The sequence below is a fragment of the Oratosquilla oratoria genome, chromosome 24, assembly GCF_046742065.1.
Source record: "Oratosquilla oratoria isolate Oo_2021 chromosome 24, ASM4674206v1, whole genome shotgun sequence".
Taxonomy (NCBI): Eukaryota; Metazoa; Arthropoda; class Malacostraca; order Stomatopoda; family Squillidae; genus Oratosquilla; species Oratosquilla oratoria.
The window spans coordinates 2,957,545-2,978,515 of NC_134800.1; the positions used below are offsets into that span (position 1 = coordinate 2,957,545).

The following is a 20,971-nucleotide window of genomic DNA, read 5'->3' on the forward strand; positions in this document are numbered from 1 at the left end:
AAGAAGCAAGTCTCTACCGTCAAAGGCACCGCCGGGTAAACCAGCTTCACTGAGAGATGGGAACGAGCGTTACACTTATTGTGGATAATTGGAGAAATACAATGTTCTTCACCGATACCAATGAGAAGGGTCATTAGCTCACAACAAGATGATTAATTAAACCCTAATCTATTTTACTTTTATTCTCCGTATACAGTGCTGATGCCATGATAAATCACAGTAGAGTTGCAGATATGTAGATCCATTTATGACTTCACTCCAATGCATTGATGTGCATTATTAGACGACAGCATTTCCATTAAATTGTACGCTTAACAGTGGTTCACATGCAAACATTTAGACTAGGTAACTTGAGCGTAAATACGTGTTTTCAAATTCCTCGGTAATGTTGTCCTTTGCTCCTGACTCGACGAATGTAAACATTAGAAGCGACATGTGGCAAACTTTGGAATTTGTGTGTGAAGAATGTATATAAAAATCTAAAAGTAAGAAGTAGGTACATAGTTGAAGTTTAGTGGCTTTTGGTGGTATAAAATAATTGCAATGTGTCGATCAGATATGAATGTCTTGTAATTGTTTAAAGTACGTTATGTCATTGGAATTACCAGCTGATGTGCAGATTCCGTGCTGTGGGGGTGTTGCATGAATATACCCCTGTAGATGTACTGGTTTCAGTAATTATTCAAGACAAAACAAGTCGCTACTTTACAAATCTAATGTGTAAGTGTTGGCTTACCAGTTTAGATTGTGTCGCTTCGTTATTCTTGTATTATGGACATAATTACATTTTAATACATGATCTGGGACTTGGCCCTTGGGTGGAGGCACCATTGGGGAACTGAGGATTTTGCCTTCAACACATGTAAACATTAATGTGAAATTAAACAAATACACATTTTACTACAAACAATGTTATCTGCATTGTGTGGTCATTGTAGACAATCCATATAATAATATATTGGAACTCCATGGTGACACTATTTTGGTCCTAAAGAGTAGCCTGGAAATCACCCTCCAAATGATCTCCATTGTCTTTTATTTACATTACTTAGATGTTTTATTTGAGATTCATCCTGTACAAAAGAAAACTAAAATAAAATCATAATATGATATCAACTTAAACCCAATCATGGGGGAAGGGGGTTACCCAGTGAACTTATTATTCTTATAGTGGTGGGTACATAGTAAATTATATATATATATATATATATATATGTATATATATATATATATATATATATATATATACATGTATGTATATATATATATATATATATATATATATATATATATATATTTTTTTTTTTCTTTTACCAACATTCCACTGTTTCCTTTTGCCAGACATGGATGAACCCAATATTTTTTTAAGTGCACATCTATGTGAAATAGTAATAGAAAATTGAAAGATAATTTTGTAGATTATAGTACATCAATGTGATATGTGTAATTCTTGGCAGAAATAAATAGTAGAAACAGTTGCTAAATATTATAAACAAAGTTATGTAGACTCCTTAAGACGCCATCTTTGTTTTGATAAATTTGGAGGTCAGAGACGACGATGGCCTGATGACCTTTAGAATTACAGGTACTACATTGCTAAATACAGATTAGGTTAGGTAGGCAGATTTGGTTAGGTTAGGTTGGGTTAGAATATACAAAATTAGCATACTTTAATTTTTTTTTTACCTCCTCCTGTACCAAAACAAACATGGCGTCCTAAGTAGTCAAAGCAGCCATGTTTGCTTATTAATAGGTTTTAGCAACTGTTTCTACTACTGATTTCTTCCAAGAATAATGTGTATTATGTTTATGTATTATAATTTACAAGATTATTATTTAATTTTCTATTACTATATTGTGTAGGTGTGCAGCTCTAAAAAATTACCATAATCTTTTGGGTAAATCTTAAGAAGTGCACAACTAAGAGGCAATGGGAAAGCAGGTTTTTTGGGTGGGGAAGCAAAAATTAGGGGTGAAATTTGAATGAAAAATGCTAGGAAAAAAACAAAACAAGCTTTATGGAAAATAACCTAACCTAACCAAACTTTACCTTCTATGGAATATACTAAGTGGGGGGAGGGTGAAGACCCCCCCCCCAGGCCCCATTGTAATAAGTATGATTGATCTTTTAAGTGCTACTGTACTTTTCAAGAAGACCGCATTTCACAAGCTTTTTGTTATCGATTTCCAACTAGAAAAATTGGCATTACATTGATTTATTTTAATTCACAAAATTATTAATTCTCTATGTATATGTTGCTTAGTTGTTTACATCTAAGATGATACCTTCATTTGTACATACATATACCAATGGCTTTTCCCCCCTACACTGGGGGGTAGCCAAAAAGAAAAAGGTATACAAACCATTCCCACCCATTCCATTTCCAATACATTCCACTCCCCTCCACCCTCCTCCCTCCCTCCCATCTTGGCACCTCCTGGATAATGGGTCATCCCTGCATCCTGTCCAGTGCCCTGGGTCAGAAGCAGTGTCTCAAGACAGCACACCCACAGCAAGGCCGCTTCATAAATTCGGTGACCACTCTTTCCGTCCCCCCTTCGGGCTGCGTCAATTTTTTTTTCATACATACTTCTTCATCCCCCACCCACTCCCCCTCATGCATCACAGCATCATCTATACACAACCTCTCTCCATTGGCCCCTATCTTCTGTCGTCTCCCGTCCTTCCTCCACAGACATTCCTCTCATTTGTAATGCCCCTCTCACCCCATCTATCCATCGCATCTTAGGACGCCCCCTCATATACACTCCTTCCATCTCTGCCTTCAACACTTCTTTCACTAATCTTTCTTCACTCCTTTCCATGTGTCCAAACCATCCTAATACTCTTTCATCAACCCTATCTCCCAGTTCCCTTTCCACCTCCTCATTTCTCATGCTATCTTGCCTAGCAACCCCTATGATACTTCTCAGACATTTCATCTCAAACACATTCAAACTCCTTCTCTCTTCCTCTCTCATGTTCCATGTTTCTGCCTTGTACCCAGCTTATAATCAGTAATATTCATGGAAATGGAATTTATCATGCTACATACATATACCATACATATACCAAGGCTTTTTCCCCCTTACAAGGGGGGTAGCCAAAAAGAAAAAGGCATAAAATCATTCCCACCCATTCCATCCCTGAATACACTCCACACCCTTCCACCCTCCCTCTTATCTTAGCACCTCCTGAATGACGGGTCATCCCTGCACCTTGTCCACTGCCCTGGGTCAGAAGCAGTGTCACAAGACACAGCACATCCACAGCAAGGCCGCTTCATTAAATCAGCGACCCCCCCTCTCTGTCCCCCCATGCTAACGTGTGATAATTTCCCATGAGATTGGACTATTGTGGTAAATCAAAATGAGAGTATTGCTCTCATTTTCTGATAAAATTATTTTTTAATCAACAAAATGTAACAAAATTCATGCTTACATGAATATATAAGGAATGTTAATGTAGTAGCACATTCGTAAAATAAAACTTATTGACCCACTGTTGGAGAATAAGATAAGATGGATAGAAATTCTGTATATTCTCCGACAGTGGGTCAATAAGTCTTATGGATATATAACATGAAATTTATATTGACCAGTAGCTCCTTACCTATATATCATATCCTAACCATTCCATAGAAGAAAAAAATATTGAAATGCATAAATGAAAGAAGTGAAAAATGATACTGCAATAAGACCCAAGATCCAAAAATTATATACAGGGGGTCACCGCAATTCGACAGGGATGGGGCGGTCTATCATCGGTCGAACCTGGGTTCTGTCGAATCATGATGCAGTTTTTCCCAGAGGAATACATTGTAATTAGGGGGGATAGGGACCGACCTCCAGCCCAGACCCCCCCCAAAATATCACTATGACCTCTAAAAAACACTAACTTAGACTAAATCAGTAATATTAAAGGCTTCATTCTTATATAATTTTGTTTATTAAACACATTAAGCTGCTGTACAGTACATATTTGGTGGTGGATGTTGTGGCCTGCAAGTCCTCCTAGAGTGACAAGGCACGCTCCTGTACGAGCCCCATGCTGAATGGCATCTTGCGTTGTGTCCTGTCTTCTATCCACTTGATCAACATGTCCTCCATTGAGTTGAGATGCGAGTCCCATGAGCCACGGAGAACAAGGGGAAGTCATGGAAGATGCTGATGCAGCAGCCTGGCGGTACTTGTCCCTGTTCTTCCAAATTGTTGATACTGTTGATCTTGGGACACCCATTTCCACTGCAACGGCAGAATGAGCCATACCTCCCTCACACTTTCTTATAAACTCAAGCTTATCTTTGAAAGGCGGGAAAGTGTGTTTCTTAGGGGTGGGGCTGGAGGTGGATTTGCGCGGCATGGTGGTGGAACAGCGGGGCGTGGCTTGCCTCGACGATGGTTGGGGCAAGAGTGAGACAGAATGGCGCATCGGGAGTGGCGGCAAATTCGACCAGGTGCGTGGCGCGCGAGATTTGAATGTCGAATTGTCGAGTCTGGCTGTCGAACCTTGAGGGTTGGGTGTAAATTAGCTACTGTCGAATTTGCAATAAATCGAATTGCGAACGGTCGAATTGCGGTGACCCCCTGTACATACATATATATACATGTACCAAAGTTTTTTTTTCCCCAAAAACAAAGGCATAAAAACCACTCCCACTCATTCCATCCCTTTCACACTCCACTCCCCTCCACCCCCCTCCACCCTCTTCCCTCCCTCTCATCCTGGAACTTCCTGGACGATGGGTCATCCCTGCAGATCCAAAAAATAAAGATTGGAAAAGTTACTCAAGTATATAGAAAATTAGTTTTTACATGGACAATATTTGTATTTACATTGATAAGAATGTATGCAGTCTATTAGCATTTCGTTATGATAATGTATAGATATCTGTGACGCTAGCCAAAATAAAAATCACCACACAAAGAAATGTTATCTTTACATCACAATAAGCTAAGATTTAAATGAAGTAAAGTGTTGAAATTTGAATTTGTCTATATATCAAGGTCATTTCCCCCTTACTAGGAAGGGGGCTAAAGTCAAAAGGCATCTACCTACTCCCACCCATTTTATTCCCACCTATTCCACTCCCATCCACCACCCTTTCTTCCTTCTCATTTTATCTTCTCATAGATGATGGATCATCCCTGTATTTCACACACTGCTCTGGGTCAGAAGCAATGCAGCAAGACAGCACATTCACAGGAAGGCTGCTTCACTTAATTGCTGATCCCCCCCCCCCATTTTGTCCCCTCATGCAGAAAAAATAGAAGGTGGTGAGAAATCCCTTCATGCAGCATCAAAATATCATTCGTGCAGAACCACTCCCTAAATCATAACCCCATCCCCCACCCCCTCCCTTGCACCACAGTATCATCTATACCCAGCCATTCTCCACTCACCCCTATCTCTTGCCTTAGAATTTTTTGCTTAACACATCTTTCACTCCATCCCGTCTCATCATTGGTCACCACTTTATGTTCATTCCATCATTCTATCCACCTCTGCCTTCCACACCTCTTTTACTAATCTTTCTTCACACATTTTATCCACGTGTCCAAAGCATCCCAATACTCTTTCATCAATCCTATCTCCCATCTCCTTCTCCACCCCTGCAGTTCTTGTAAGCCCAACCATACTTTTCAATTAGTCTTAAACACTAATTTAGTCTTATCCCAGTCAAAACAATGTTTTTTGTTGCTGACATGTTGAAACAGAGCCATACTTTCTTGGGCATATCTAATAGATTTTTTGTGTTCGGAGAATCTGGTGTTCAGGTCCCTGCTGGTTTGACCAAGATACACTAGATCACAATCCTGGCAGGGTAAACTATAAACTCTTGGAGCCTCAGCTCCCCTTAATCTTGGTGGACATTGAAATATTTTTATGATCAGTGTTGGGGTAATGATAGGCAAGTGTGAGGCAGTTCTTGGGGATTAAATTAATAGAAGGATTGATGGAGTTACAATAAGGTAATTTTAAAATGTCTTTGTTAGAGTGTTGTGTGGTGGGAGCTGAAATTTTATAATAGCTAGCTTTAGCCTTACTGAGGCCTTGATCCAGGAACAAGGATGGATATGCCAGCTTCATTAATTGACTTTTGATGAAGTCAGTCTTCTAGTCCAAAAATTGAAGACTACAAATACTAAAAACTCTCAGAAAAAGACCAGATGCAACACTCTTTTGCCTTGACTTCTTGTAGGAATATATTTAACAAGAAATTTACATTGTCCAATGACCCCTAACCTGATATATCCTAGCTTAATTATTCTGTAGTAAATATAGATCTTTAGAATGCAAAAAAGGAAGGACTGAAAAATGTGTTTCTGTGATACTGGAATAATACTGAAATTATTAGTAATGAACAAAATCCAAAGAATACAAATTGGAAAACTTCCCATGTATGTGAAAAGTTTGTTTTGCAGTTTGCTTTTAAAGATCAGTTTGATTTTTTTTATGATAAAAGTAGCACATCAAACATGGGAAAACATAACATTCTTTAAAATTAGATATAATTAGAATGGAGGGAAAAATACTGTGGTGTAGGGTTTGTCTGTTTCTGTAGAAATATGTCATCCGATGCTTCTGGTGGTACATAGGCTACACATTGTTGCCATATTCCACATTATTTCACAAGTGGGTTCTGTGTTGGAAGATTTACTACATTTTTAATTGGTTAGGTTAGTGTCTCAGGTGCACTTGTGTATATGATAGTGATTCACCCATAATTCTTCCCATTACACAAATATGCTGATTGTAAGTCACAATTTGTTATATGGGGATGCTTCTTTAGGAATACCCTGTTGGATTTAACCTCTTCACTATGGTTCAAAATCTCGCCGGCAGCATTAGCTGCCAGATGTATGATGTTGCGTCATAATACTCGCATCATAAAAAATAGTCACCGCTTATATCGATCGTTCTCTCTTTCACCCGTGAATTTTGATAACCATAGAAAATGTGATGAAGCCAGTTTACAGAGTATGTCAGTTATGCAGGGACAACTACAATAAATATAATCAAGATGCTGATATGGCTCCGCATGCCGCCTACGTAGGCGGCACCGTATGGAAGGGGTGAAATATTCATTGTCACTCCATTTCAGCTATTCAGGTTTGTACTTTGACACAGGCACAATTTCCAAAAGCATGTGAGGAACCACACAGTTCAGAAGCCCTTTTAATGTGATGCAGTTTTCTCAGTAAAGTGTAGTCTGAAAAGCCATATAATGACTCATAGAAGAGAGAATACTTTTTAGTGTTATGAATGTGATGCAGTTTTTTCTGTGCAGAATGGTCTTAAAAACCAAGTAATGACCCAGACAGGAGAGAAGCATTTCCAGCATGATTTATGCAGTGTACCTTTCTCACATAAAAAGAAATCTCAAAGATAATTTTATGACCCATATGTGTGGCCTGTGTGATGGAACTTTCACAGACAAGTAATCTGAAAATGTAAGTGATGACCCATAGTTTGGAGAAGCCTTTCCAGTGTGCCCTATATAATATAGCTTTCTCATCAAAGGGTAGGGTCAGAGGCCATGTCATGGCTCACACAAAAGAGAAGCCTTTCCAAGGTGGCCTATGTGATGCAGGTTTCTCAGAGAAGGGTAGTCTAAAGCAACATGTGATGACCCACAGAGGAGAAGATCCTTTTCAGTGTAATGTAAGTGAAACTACTTTCTCGGAGAAGAGTAGCCTGAAAAGGCATGTGATGATACATGCAGGAGAGAAGCCTTTCCATTGTGACCTATGTGATGCAGCCTTTTCAAGGAAGATTTTTCTCATAAGGCATATGAGGATCCACATAGGAGAGAAGCCTTTACAATGTGACATATGTGATGCAGCTCTCTCAGACAAGAGCAATCTCAAAAGGCATGTGAGGACCCACACAGGAGAGAAGCCTTTCCTGTGTAGTCTATGTGATGCAGCTTTCTCACAGAAGGGCAATCTCAAAGAACATATGATGACCCACACAGGGGAAAAGCCTTTCCTGTGTAGTCTATGTGATGCAGCTTTCTCACAGAAGGGCCATCTCAAAGGCCATATGATGACCCACACAGGGGAAAAGCCTTTTCAGTGTAATGTATGTAAAACTGCTTTCTCAAAGAAGAATAGCCTGAAAAGGCATGTGATGACACACACAGGAGAGAAGCCTTTCCATTGTGGCCTATGTGATGCAGCCTTTTCAAGGAAGTATCTTTTCATAAAGCATATGATGATCCACACAGGAGAGAAGCCTTTCCAATGTGACCTATGCAGTGCAGCTTTCTCACACAAGAGTAGTCTCAATGGGCATGTAAAGACCCACACAGGAGAGAAGCCTTTCCAATGTGACCTATGTGATGCAGCATTCCCACAGAAGGGCCATCTCAAAAAACATAAGATGACCCACACAGGAGAGAAACCTTTCCAGTGTGATATATGTGAAAGAGCTTTCTCAGAGAAGGGTACACTGAAAAGACACATTATGACCCACACAGGAGAGAAGCCTTTCCAATGTGACCTATGTGATACAGCCTTCTTACACAAGAGTGACCTCACAAGGCATGTGAGGGCCCACACAGGAGAGAAGCCTTTCAATTGTGACCAATGTGATGCAGCATTCTCACAGAAGGGCTATCTTAAAGGACATATGATGACCCACACAGGAGAGAAACCTTTCCAGTGTGATATATGTGAAAGAGCTTTCTCACAGAAGAGTAAGCTGAAACAACACATTATGACCCACACAGGAGAGAAGCCTTTCAATTGTGACCTATGTGATGCAGCATTCTCACAGAAGGGCCATCTCAAAGGACATATGATGACCCACACAGGAGAAAAACCTTTCCAGTGTGATATATGTGAAAGAGCTTTCTCAGAGAAGAGTAACCTGAAAAAACATATTATGACCCACACAGGAGAGAAGCCTTTCCATTGTGATATATGTGAAGGAGCTTTCTCAGAGAAGAGTAAGCTTAAAAAACATATTATGACCCACACAGGAGAGAAGCCTTTCCATTGTGACCTATGTGATGCAACATTCTCACAGAAGGATGGTCTTAAAAACCATGTGAGGACCCACACAGGAGAGAGACCTTTCTAGTGTGATATATGTGAAAGATCTTCCTCAGAGAAGAGTAACCTGAAAAATCATATTATGACCCACACAGGAGAGAAGCCCATTGTGACCTATGTGATGCAACATTCTCACAGAAGGGTGGTCTTAAAAACCATGTGAGGACCCACACAGGAGAGAGACCTTTCCAGTGTGACTTTTGTGATGCAACTTTCTCATGGAAGGGTAGTCGTAAAGATCATGTGAGGACCCACACAGGAGAGAAGACTTTCCAATGTGACCTATGTGATGCAGCTTTCTCAGAGAAGGGTAATCTCAAAAGGCACATGATGACCTATACCAGAGAGAAACTTTTTTAATGTGAGCTATGTGTTGCAGCTTTCTCACAAAAGTGTGATCTCAAAGGACATGATGAAACACACATAAAGTAAGCCTTTCTGTTGTGACCTATGTGATGTGTTTCTCTCTCAAAAGGAATATCTCAAAATTCATATGAGGACCCATACATGAGAGTATTTTGTGAGCCATAACTAGTTCATGTATTCTTGGGTGTAATATTCTGAAGTTGTAGTCACAGAAGTGGTAAAGAAACTGAAAGTGATCAACATTTATTGTTGAGTGAGATCTGTATTTAATTGGAAACAGAAGAAAAAAAAAGCCATGTGACTTTTCTGTAGGAATGCTATTCAAATGCCCAATATAGCCATGTGACTTCTGTAGGAATGCCATTCAAATGCCTAATATATTGATTGCATAAAAGTTAGGCAGTCATTGATACATGTATGAGAAAAGCCCTTCCAATGTTAACTGTGATGTGGAGATTTCTCAGGAGATAGTTATCTTGTGTTAAATCCTTACATAGTAAAGAAGTATAAATATGTATATATATAAATGAACTCTGTTATTTTAAAGTATTATGGTTCAGTGTGTGTTATTGATATGAAATAAAATCCATCTTTATATTAAATTTTTGGCACTAAATGTATGCATTTTCATTGTTCCACCAGCTAACATGCTGTGAGGCAGATTTTGGTAAGCACAACAAGTTATGAGAACATATGACATCATGTGATCCTTGTGTGATCCAGGGAAGGTCTGCACCTCTAGGCAATTCAGCATTGCTCCTTTCCATCTACATGCAGGACTTTATGCTTCTTAACATCTGAAAACAATTGTCATTTCGGTTTTGCCCCTACCCTTGTAGGTAGTGTTGGTGCTCTACTTGGTCCTGGTGATTGTTTCTATGACCCTATCACCCCCTCAGAGAGTAAAGAGAGTCCTAGCCCTGGAGAAAAAGCTAAAAATAAAGAAGTTTGATGGAAGCTGGACCATTTTCCATTTCTGTGATCACTATGACCTCCCCCAGACAACCACACAAGAAGTCAAGGCTGACTATTGTTACCTCATATCACCACAGCAGAAAAATTATGGGTAAATCTTGCTATGTAGACCTGGACCTTGCCTGAAATGGCTGAGGCAGTACTGATGCCATGATAAATCACAGTAGAGATGCAGATATGTAGATCCATTGATGATTTCATCCTGATGCATTGATGTGCAATATTAGACGACAACATTACTAGTACATTGTATGCTTAACAGTGGTTCACATGCAAACATTTAGACTAAGTAACTTAGCATAAATATGTGCTTTCAAATTCCTCGGTAAAGTTGTCCTTTGCTCTTGACTCGACAAATTTAAACTTTGGAAGCCACATGTGGCAAACTTTCAAATTTGTGTGTGAAGGATGTATATATAAATCTAAAAGTAAGAAGTAGGTACATAGTTGAACTTTAGTGGCTTTTGGTGGTATAAATCAATTGCAATGTGTTGATCAGATATGAGTGTTTTGTAATTGTTTAAATTATGTTGTGTCAGTGGAATTACCAGCTGATGTGCAGATCCCGTGTTGTGGGGTGTTGCATGAATATACCCCTGTACAAGTACTAGTTTCAGTACCGGGTAATTATTGAAGACGAAACAAGTCATTCCTTTCCAAATCCAATGTTTAAGTGTTGGTTCACCAATATATTTAGATTGTGGCGCTTCGTTTTTTTTTTTTTCTTTTCTTTTCTTTTTTGTATATTTTAATACATGATCTGGAGTGGAGGCACCAATGGAGATTTTGCCTTCAACACATGTGAACGTCAATGTGAAATTAAACAAATACACATTTTACTACTACAAACAATGTAATCTTCAAGAAATAGCAGACAACAAATTAGCCCGTACATTGATCACAGGAGACAATTCTCTTATATACACAGCCTCTAACATTTTTAGTTCCTTAATGTTATTACACTGTGCTAGCACTTCAATGTTATGAACAACGGTTGCTTTATCCAACACAGACTTGTGATACTGTTCAAAATTATTTTTTAATGGCTCCCTGTTGGAGGTGAAGAGTTAAACATCTGCTAAGGCTGCATGTCGTATAACCAACATAGCTACGAGGAAAGAGCTCATAGTCTCCAGTAATGCATTTGAATTTATAGACTACATTAGTTTTTGACAGCATCCCAGAAGTGCCAGACAAATCAATATCAGACAATAAAAATGTTAGAGGCTGTGTATATAAGAGAATTGTCCCCTGTGATCAATGTACAGGCTAATTTGTTGTCTGCTATTTCTTTATTTGATACGTCCACGCGACATGTACATAACCTCCCTATGCAGGCTAGACACGCTACTTCACCTCACCTTACTCTGACTCCTACTCTCCCCCCCTCACCTCTCCCTCTCCCTTCCCCTCCCGCTCCTCAAGCTCTGAGAAGGTCTTCCAGGGTCAGGTCATTGGAGGTTTAAAGATCGAGCTTAACCTAAGAGTGTAGCATTCTAATTTTTCCTGTGACCATGTAACGCATATGTAAATTGTGTTGCCTCAACTGTTCTTGTATCTTGATAATGACTCTTTGCAGTCGAAACGTCAAATAATTAAAATGGAGAACTTTGGAAAGTTTGTTTCTGCTCATCCTCCCAATATAAGAACTTTAGTGAGGAAACTTAAATATTAAGAAGATTAATAACTGTGAAAATGCTGTGGTGTTCAATTCAGTGTGTATATATGTATATATATATAATTATATATATATATATATACAGTATGTATATATATATATATATATATACATATATATATACATACATATATATATATATATATATATATATATACATATATATACATAAGTATATATATATATGGAGGGAGGAAGAGAAAGACATGGGTCTAAGGCCGAGTTTATTTCTGACCGGTTTTCCTTACAGCTTCTTCAGTGGAATGTTGGTCCTGGATGATGCTGACGGTATACATAGTAGTCCGACACCACAATCCCACCAACTGGGCAAGGGACGTGGGTTGGTGGGCAGAGACGTGAGTGTGGGATTCCTCAAACCGTTCACAATGTTTCAATATATATATATATATATATATGTATATATATATATATATATGTATATGTACACACACACACACACACACACACACATATATATATACTCGTGTATATATATATATATGTACATATATACAACCACTCCTCGTTTAACGACGACAATTGGGACCAGCGCGCCGTCGTTAACCGAATTGGTCGTTAAGCGAAAGTGTATACATATACGTGCATGTACTATATGTACAATGTCCAGCAATACATGTATCTTTATTTTCGTGTATTTTCCCTCTTATACAGTACGTTAAAGCTTTATTTACTGTTTATTTACGGTGGTTAGGTTCCTGAAATTACTGTATATGACCAAATCCGCGTATGCTGACATTCCATATTGAATACCGGGGTATTTTTTTAGTTTCGACCATGGGCGCAATATAGCAATAGAAAATTAATTATTAATTTTGTAAATTAAATGTATCAACGTAATATGCAATTTTGTGGGCGGAAATGAAAGTAAGAAATACCATGCTACAAGAAAATATGCTGATGAACGAAGTCGGTAGCATAGGATTGGGACGCCATCTTGTCTGCCAACGTCTCTCACGATGACGACAACGAGGACGAGCCGGATGACATTTAATTTGCAGATAATGATTTATCAAACACAGGTCAGGTTAGTTTAGTTTAGGTTAGACAAATTCATCATCCTTTGATTTCTTCGACATTGGCATCTATCATAAACATGGTGTACCATTCGTCCGACATGACTTCGTTATTTACGAAATTTGTTTTAGCACCTTTTTTTTCCGCTCACATAATTGCATATTACTTTGATACATTATAATTTACAAAATTAATAATTAATTTTCTATCGCTATATTGCGCCCATGGTCGAAACTAAAAATTTACCACTACCGGTATATACTGTACCCCAGGTAGTTTTTGCAGCTTTCAGGATGGTCATGTAGACCGAAGCTTCAGAACACTACCTCACAGCTAATATCCACCGTACAAGTTCAATTATAACATCATACAAATTTGCCTCAGCCAACTTCATTATCGTACACGACGTCGTAACTTCGGGAGACTTACGTTAAACGTCTGTCATAAAGCCCGTCGTAACTCCGTGTCGTCGCTAACCGAATAGGTCGTTAAACGAGGAGTAACTGTATATACATATATACACATATATATACATATATATACATATATATACATATACATATATACATACATATATTTACCAACATTCCACTGTTTCCTTTCTCTAGACATGGATGAACCCAATATTTTTTTAAGTGCACATCTATGCGATATAGTAATAGAAAATTAAATAATAAATTTGTATAATACATCGTGATATGCGTTATTCTTAGCAGAAATAAATTATAGAAACAGTTGCTAAAAGCTATAAACAAAGTTGCGTAGACTCCTTTAGATGTCATCTTTGTTTTCATAAATTCGGAGACGACAACGACGGCCTGATGACCTCTAGAATTACAGGTACCGCATTGCTAAATTCAGATTATGTTAGGTAGGCAGATTTGGTTAGATTAGGTTGGGTTAGAATATACAAATTTAGCATACTTTTTTCGACCTGCGCCTGTATGGAAACAAAGATGGCGTCCGAAGTAGTCAAAGTGGCCACGTTTGCTTATTAATAGCTTTTAGCAACTGTTTCTACTTCTGATTTCCACCAAGAATAATGTGTATTACACTTATGTATTATAATTTACAAGATTATTATTTAATTTTCTATTACTATATTGCATAGGTGTGCATTTCTAAAAATTTACCCTAATCTTTTGTTTGGGTGAATTTTAAGAAGTGCACCACTAATATATTTTTCTAAAATGCAGTCTTATAGATTTGCCTTTATCCCATCACCCACATATAAATAGAGTGGCAATATGAAAGTAGGGTTTTTGGGTGGGGAAGCAAAGATTAGGGGAAATTTGAATGAAACAAAAAATGGTAGGAAAAAAAAAAAACAAGCTTTATGGAAAATAACCTAACCTAACCAAACTTTGCCTCCTATGGAATATACATTAACTATCTTGGGGGAGGGTGAAGACCCCCCTCCCCCGGACCCATTGTAATAAGTATGATTTATCTTTTAAGTGGTACTGTACTTGTGAAGAAGACTGTATTTCTTAATTTTTTTGTTATTGATTTCCAACTAGAAAAATTGGCATTACATTGATTTATTTTAATCTATAAAATTATTAATTTTCTATTTATATATTGCTTAGTTGTTTACTTCTAATATGATATCTTTATTTGTACCCAGCTTATGATCAGTAATGTTCATAAAGATGGAATTTATCAGACTAATGTGTGATAAATTCCCATGAGATTGGACTATTGTGGAAAATGAAAATGAGAGAGTATTGCTCTCATTTTTTTAACAGAATTATATCTTAATCAACAAAATGTGATAAAATTCATGCAAACATGGATATATAAGGAAGGTTAATGTAGTAGCACAATCGTAAAATAAGACTTATTGACCCACTGTCAGAGGATATGATAAGATGGACAGATATTCTGTATATTCTTCAACAGTGGGTCAGTAAATCTTATGGATATATAACATGAATTTAATATTGTCCAGTAGCACCTTACCTAACTATATATTAAAGTTAGACATTAGAGTATGTCGATTTTGGGATTTTGGAGCTATACTGATATTAGCAGTAGTAGCTTAGCAAAGTGCTCACATACACAGAGATCCACTACAAACCAATGTACTGTCGTTGCAGCTAGCATTTGTGAAGCCTTTGATGATGCTGTGTGATCTTTCCAGTAACATATTTCTTCCAAAGTGTTCACAATTAATTGGTAGAATTCCTTGAAATGAATAATACTGTCATGGTGTTCAGTCCATCTGGTTTCACAGAGACAGAACACCTTGTGAGATTACCCATATGCAGAAGACTGCTTCTGTTCAAACACTTTGGTGTCAAATTGTCTCATCCTCTTGGCACTGGTGTGCATCAAGTTTGTGATTTCCTTAACTGTTCCCACAAAGTTATTGACATATTGTACCTTTGCAGCTTGAGACAATACCAGTCTGATGATACAACTGCTGCAGTGAGTAATATTGCCTTTTTGTAAATCTGCCTATTGTGTTCTGAAGCTTTGTTTGTATCTTCCTTCATTGCTGCACATCTATCATGTGCCTGACCTCTCAGAAGCTCAGAAGGCTGAGATCCAAACCATATCCCTGAGTTTGGAAACAATTAGCTCTGCTATTGCATTGTCATTTTCATCCTGTGGCCACCTCAAATCCTAGAAAGTCCTCATGGATATTTCCCTTCATATCAATGTATCTTACCAGAAGGGCTAGTTGATCTTTTATAGAGGCTATGAAACAGCTCCACTCTCTCCAAAACTGTATATCTCCCAATCTACGGCCACATCATTGGATGCAGTTTCATGTCATGCCCAGAACCGACCATATATATATGACTATATATGTCAGAGTGACATAGATACATTAATGTACTTACTGCTGTGTAAAAGTACAAGGAGACATAAAACCAATTCAACAAGCAAACACCAGACAATAAATGGTTAGTGTATTTCATTTCATAAAAGGAAAGAAATATCGGGAGGGGGGGGGCATGGCCACCTCTTCTCAGCCTTATTATTAAAAAAATCATTATAGTTTTTGTCCACATGATTTTATTTTAAAATGCTCTTTGTGTATCTCACATGTATGGTACAAACTCAATTTTAACATTTAGAAAGTTGCAAACACAAGATACATCATATACACCATCTTGTTTGAGCTATAGGAACTCTGGTCCAAATAAGACTGAGTGCATTACTGCTGGACAGGTAGTGCGTTACCAAAAGATCTATATATATGCATACATATATGCATTGTGTGTGTGTGTATATATATATATATATATATATATATATATATATATATATATATATATATATATATATTTATATATATATATATATATATAATATATATATATACATATATATATATATATATATATATATATATATATATATATATATATATATATATATATATATATATATATATATATATATACATATATAATATGCATTGACGGCAATGCACCCCAGAATTTTCAGTAATGTACTACCTGTCTGGTGGTAACATTCCCAGCTGTAGATATTAGTAATGATCAATTTGGTCAGATAGCACAATGATTATGGTAAGAAATTTCAGGACTTCCTGTAGATGCAGAATTCCATGTCATGTAAATACAAGTGAAGTGTTTCTATGTGTACAATTACTTTGTGCCAGGTGTCATCATGTTATCAAATTATAAAAATTTTATTACCAGGTTTAGGATTAGCTTTTTTCTTTTTTCCAACCATACCCTATTTCCTTTCCTGAATCGTATTTATTAGGTTAATGTATGATAAATTCCCTCAAGTTGGACAATTGTGGCTTTTGAAAGATCAGTTTGATTTTTTTTATGATAAAAATAGCACATCATACAATGGAAAACATAGCATTCTTTAAAATCAAGTACAATTGGAATGGAGGGAAAAATACAATAGAGTAGGATTTGTCTTTCTGTAGAAATATGCCAACTGATGCTTATGGTGGTACATGGGCTACACATTATTGCCATACTACATTTTTGATTGGTTAGGTTAATGTCTCAGGTGCACTTGTGTATATGATAGTGATTTGCCCATAATTCTTCCCATATTTTGTTATATGGGAATGCTTCTTTAGGAATACCCTGTTTCATTTGAATATTCATTGTCACTTCATTTCAGCCATTCAGGTTTATAATCTGACATAGGCACGATTTAAAAAAATATGTGAGGAACCACATAGATCAGAAGCCCTTATAGTGTGATGAATGTGATGCAGCTTTCCCAATGTAGTCTGAAAAAAACATTTGAAGACCCATAAAAGAGACTAGTGATCTGAAAACGTGATGACCCATAGAGGGAGCCTTTCCAGTGTGCCCTATATGATATAGCTTTCTCAACAAAGGGTAGGCTCAGAGGCCATGTCATGGCTCACACAAAAGAGAAACCTTTCCATTGTGGCCTATATGATGCAGGTTTCCCAGAGAAGGGTAGTCTCAAGCAACATGTGATGACCCACAGAGGAAAGAAGCCATTTTAACGTAAGGTATGTGAAACTGCTTTCTTGGAGAAGAGTAGCCTGAAAAGGCATGTGATGACCCACACAGTAGAGAAGCCTTTCCGTTGTGACCTATGTGATGCAGCCTTTTCAAGGAAGGATCATATCATAAAGCATATGAAGATCCACACAGGGGAGAAGCCTTTCCAGTGTGACTCATGTGATGCAGCTTTCCTACAGAAGGGTGGTCTTAAAGACCATGTGATGACCCACACAGGAGAGAAGCCTTTCCAGTGTGACCTATGTGATGCAACTTTCTTACAGAAGGGTAGTCTTAAAGATCATGTGAGGACCCACACAGGAGAGAAGCCTTTCCAATGTGACCTGTGTAATGTAGCCTTCTCACACAGGAGTACCCTCACAAAGCATGTGATGACCCACACAGGAGAGGAGCCTTTCCATTGTGACCTATGTGATGCAGCATTCTCACAGAAGGGCCGCCATCTCAAAGGACATATGGCCCACACAGGAGAGAAACCTTTCCAGTGTGATATATGTGAAAGAGCTTTCTCAGAGAAGAGTAAGCTGAAACAACACATTATGACCCACACAGGAGAGAAGCCTTTCAATTGTGACCTATGTGATGCAGCATTCTCACAGAAGGGTACTCTCAAGCAGCATGTGATGACCCACAGAGGAGAGAAGCCTTTTCAGTGTAATGTATGTGACACTGCTTTCTCAAAGAAGAATAGCCTGAAAAGGCATGTGATGACCCACACAGGAGAGAAGCCTTTCCATTGTGACCTATGTGATGCAGCCTTTTCAAGGAAGTTTCTTCTCACAAGACATATGAGGATCCACACAGGAGAGAAGCCTTTCCCCTGTGACCTATGTGATGCAGCTTTCTCACAGAAGAGTAGTCTCAAAGGGCATGTGAGGACCCACACAGGAGAGAAGCCTTTCCAATGTGACCTATGTGATGCAGCTTTCTCACACAAGTGTAATCTCAAAGACCATGTGAGGACCCACAGAGGAGAGAAGCCTTTCCAGTGTGGCCTATGTGATGCAGCCTTCTTACACAAGAATCACCTCACAAAGCATATGGTGACCCACACAGGAGAGAAGCCTTTCCATTGTGACCTATGTGATGCAGCATTCTCACAGAAAAGCCATCTCAAAGGACATGTGATGACCCACACAGGAGAGAAACCTTTCCAGTGTGATATATGTGAAAGAGCTTTCTCAGAGAAGGGTAAGCTGAAAAACCACATTATGACCCACATAGGAGAGAAGCCCTTCCAGTGTGGCATATGTGATGCAGCCTTCTTACACAAGAGTCACCTTACAAAGCATGTGATTACCCACACAGGAGAGAAGCCTTTCCATTGCGACCTATGTGATGCAGCCTTTTCAAGGAAGTTTCTTCTCACAAGACATTTGAGGATCCACACCAGAGAGAAGCCTTTCCAATGTGATCTATGTGATAGAGCTTTCTCAGAGAAGGGTAATCTCAAAAGGCACATGATGACCCATACAAGAGAGAAACTTTTTTAATGTGAGCTGTGTGTTGCAGCTTTCTCACAAAAGTGTCATCTCAAAAGACACATGATGAAACACACATAAAGTAAGTCTGTTGTGACCTGTGTGATGTGCTTCTCTCTCAAATGGAATATCTCAAAATTCATTTGAGGACCCATACATGAGAGTATTTTGTGAGCCATAACCAGCTCATGTATTCTTGGGTTTAATATAATTCTGAAGTTGTAATCATAGAAGTGGAAAAGTAGCTGAAAGTGATCAATATTTATTGTTGAGTGAGATTTATATTTAAGTAAAAAGAAGAAGAAAAAAGCTATGTGACTTTTCTGTAGGAATGGCATTCAAATGCCCAATATATTGATTGCATAAAAGTTAGGCAGCCATTGATACATCTATGAGAAAAGCCCTTCCAATGTTAACTGTGATGTGGAGATTTCTCAGAAGATACAAAGGATTACAAACGCGGAGCATGCCGACAGGAGACCTTTTGGTCCATATCTAGGTCGGATGCAAAAAAAAAAAAAAAAAAAAAAACATGATAAAAATAAAAACTATAATAATGTAAATAACAAATAAAATACATAGGTAAATGCATAGGTATAGTACAAACAAACAAGTAAATAGTAAATAATAAATTGACATATAACTAATAATAAATGAAAATCAAACAGACAAATTATAACAAAACAAAAACAAATAATATAAAATAAATTATAATCATTACAGCATCTTGCTTAGGTGTTTATCTAAATGATTCTTAAAGCTTCGAACTGAACTTCATTGCACTACCTGTGCAGGAAGTTTATTCCATTCATTAACTACACAGTTGGCAAAGTTGTTTCTACCTACTTCCAAATTGAATCTATTTCCGGACAGTTTGAGACCATTGTTTCTTGTCTGACTCTCATTCAGTGTGAAAATTTTGTCACTTTTGATGTTGTCAATTCCCTTTAGAATTTTAGAGATCTGTATCAAGTCACCCCTGAGTCTACACTTTTTTAGGGAAAACAGATTCATATGTTTTAGTTGATTTTCGTATGATTTATTTTTGATATGTGGAATAATTTTTGTGGCTCGCTGTTGTACTTTTTCCAGTCTGTCAAGGTCTTGAATGAGATTCGGTGACCATATGAAAACAGCATATTCCAAATGTGGACGAACTAACGATTTATATAGCTTGTTAACGAGTGATGGACTTTTGAAATCAAAAGATCGCGCAATCAGTCCTAGAATCTTATTTGCTTTCTCAGAGGCTGAAATACACTGCTTGGATGATTTGAGGTCGTTACTGATAATTACGCCGAGATCTTGTATTCGTACTTATTGTTATTTTTACCTATGTGCATAACCTTACATTTACTGATGTTAAATTTCATTAAATACTTTTCAGACCACTGGTGTAATTTATCTAAATCTTGAATATTTAACTGGTTTAAGTGATCATTTGCCATTCTGCACAATTTTGTACCATCAGCAAATTTGGAAACAGCAGATTTTAGTCCATGGTCTATATCAATTATATATACTGTACTATGAATAGAAGTGGCCCAAGAACGGAACTCTGAGGAACTCCACATATAACATTTTTCCATCTAGAAGTTTTTCCATTTAAAACAACTGTCTGTTTTCGACCATTCAACCAATTACTAGTCCAACTTAATAGGCTACCAGCTAATTTAGTAAGTAGTCTTTCGTGTGGGATGGTATCAAAAGCTTTTGCAAAGTCTAGATATATTAAATCCATATTGTTTCTTTTGTCATAATTCGAGATAACTGTGTTGTAGAATTTGAGTAAGTCACGCAAGAACATTTCCGTCTGAAACCATGCTGGCTATCATTTATCAAACGGTTACTTTCTAAATGATGTTCGATAGCATCTTTGA

General features: G+C 37.6%; 2 protein-coding genes across 2 annotated transcripts; both read left to right on the plus strand.

Annotated features, from left to right (window-relative positions):
- LOC143038390 (uncharacterized) lies at positions 1-20,392 on the plus strand. Its single transcript, XM_076207496.1, has 3 exons — positions 1-485; positions 15,508-15,544; positions 17,234-20,392. Exon 3 carries the CDS (start codon positions 17,646-17,648, stop codon positions 19,101-19,103), a length of 1,458 nt encoding a protein of 485 aa, XP_076063611.1. The 5' UTR covers positions 1-485; positions 15,508-15,544; positions 17,234-17,645; the 3' UTR covers positions 19,104-20,392.
- Positions 408-10,042, plus strand: LOC143038389 (uncharacterized). Its single transcript, XM_076207495.1, has 2 exons — positions 408-492; positions 7,107-10,042. The coding sequence occupies exon 2, from the start codon at positions 7,463-7,465 to the stop codon at positions 9,086-9,088; it is 1,626 nt and encodes a 541-aa protein (XP_076063610.1). The 5' UTR covers positions 408-492; positions 7,107-7,462; the 3' UTR covers positions 9,089-10,042.
- Positions 20,393-20,971: the final 579 nt, after the last annotated feature.

Coding starts and splice junctions, on each gene's coding strand:
- LOC143038389 (XM_076207495.1), top strand. CDS start 7,463: ATGACCCATAGTTTGGAGAAGCCTTTCCAGTGTGCCCTATATAATATA.
- LOC143038390 (XM_076207496.1), top strand. CDS start 17,646: ATGACCCACACAGTAGAGAAGCCTTTCCGTTGTGACCTATGTGATGCA.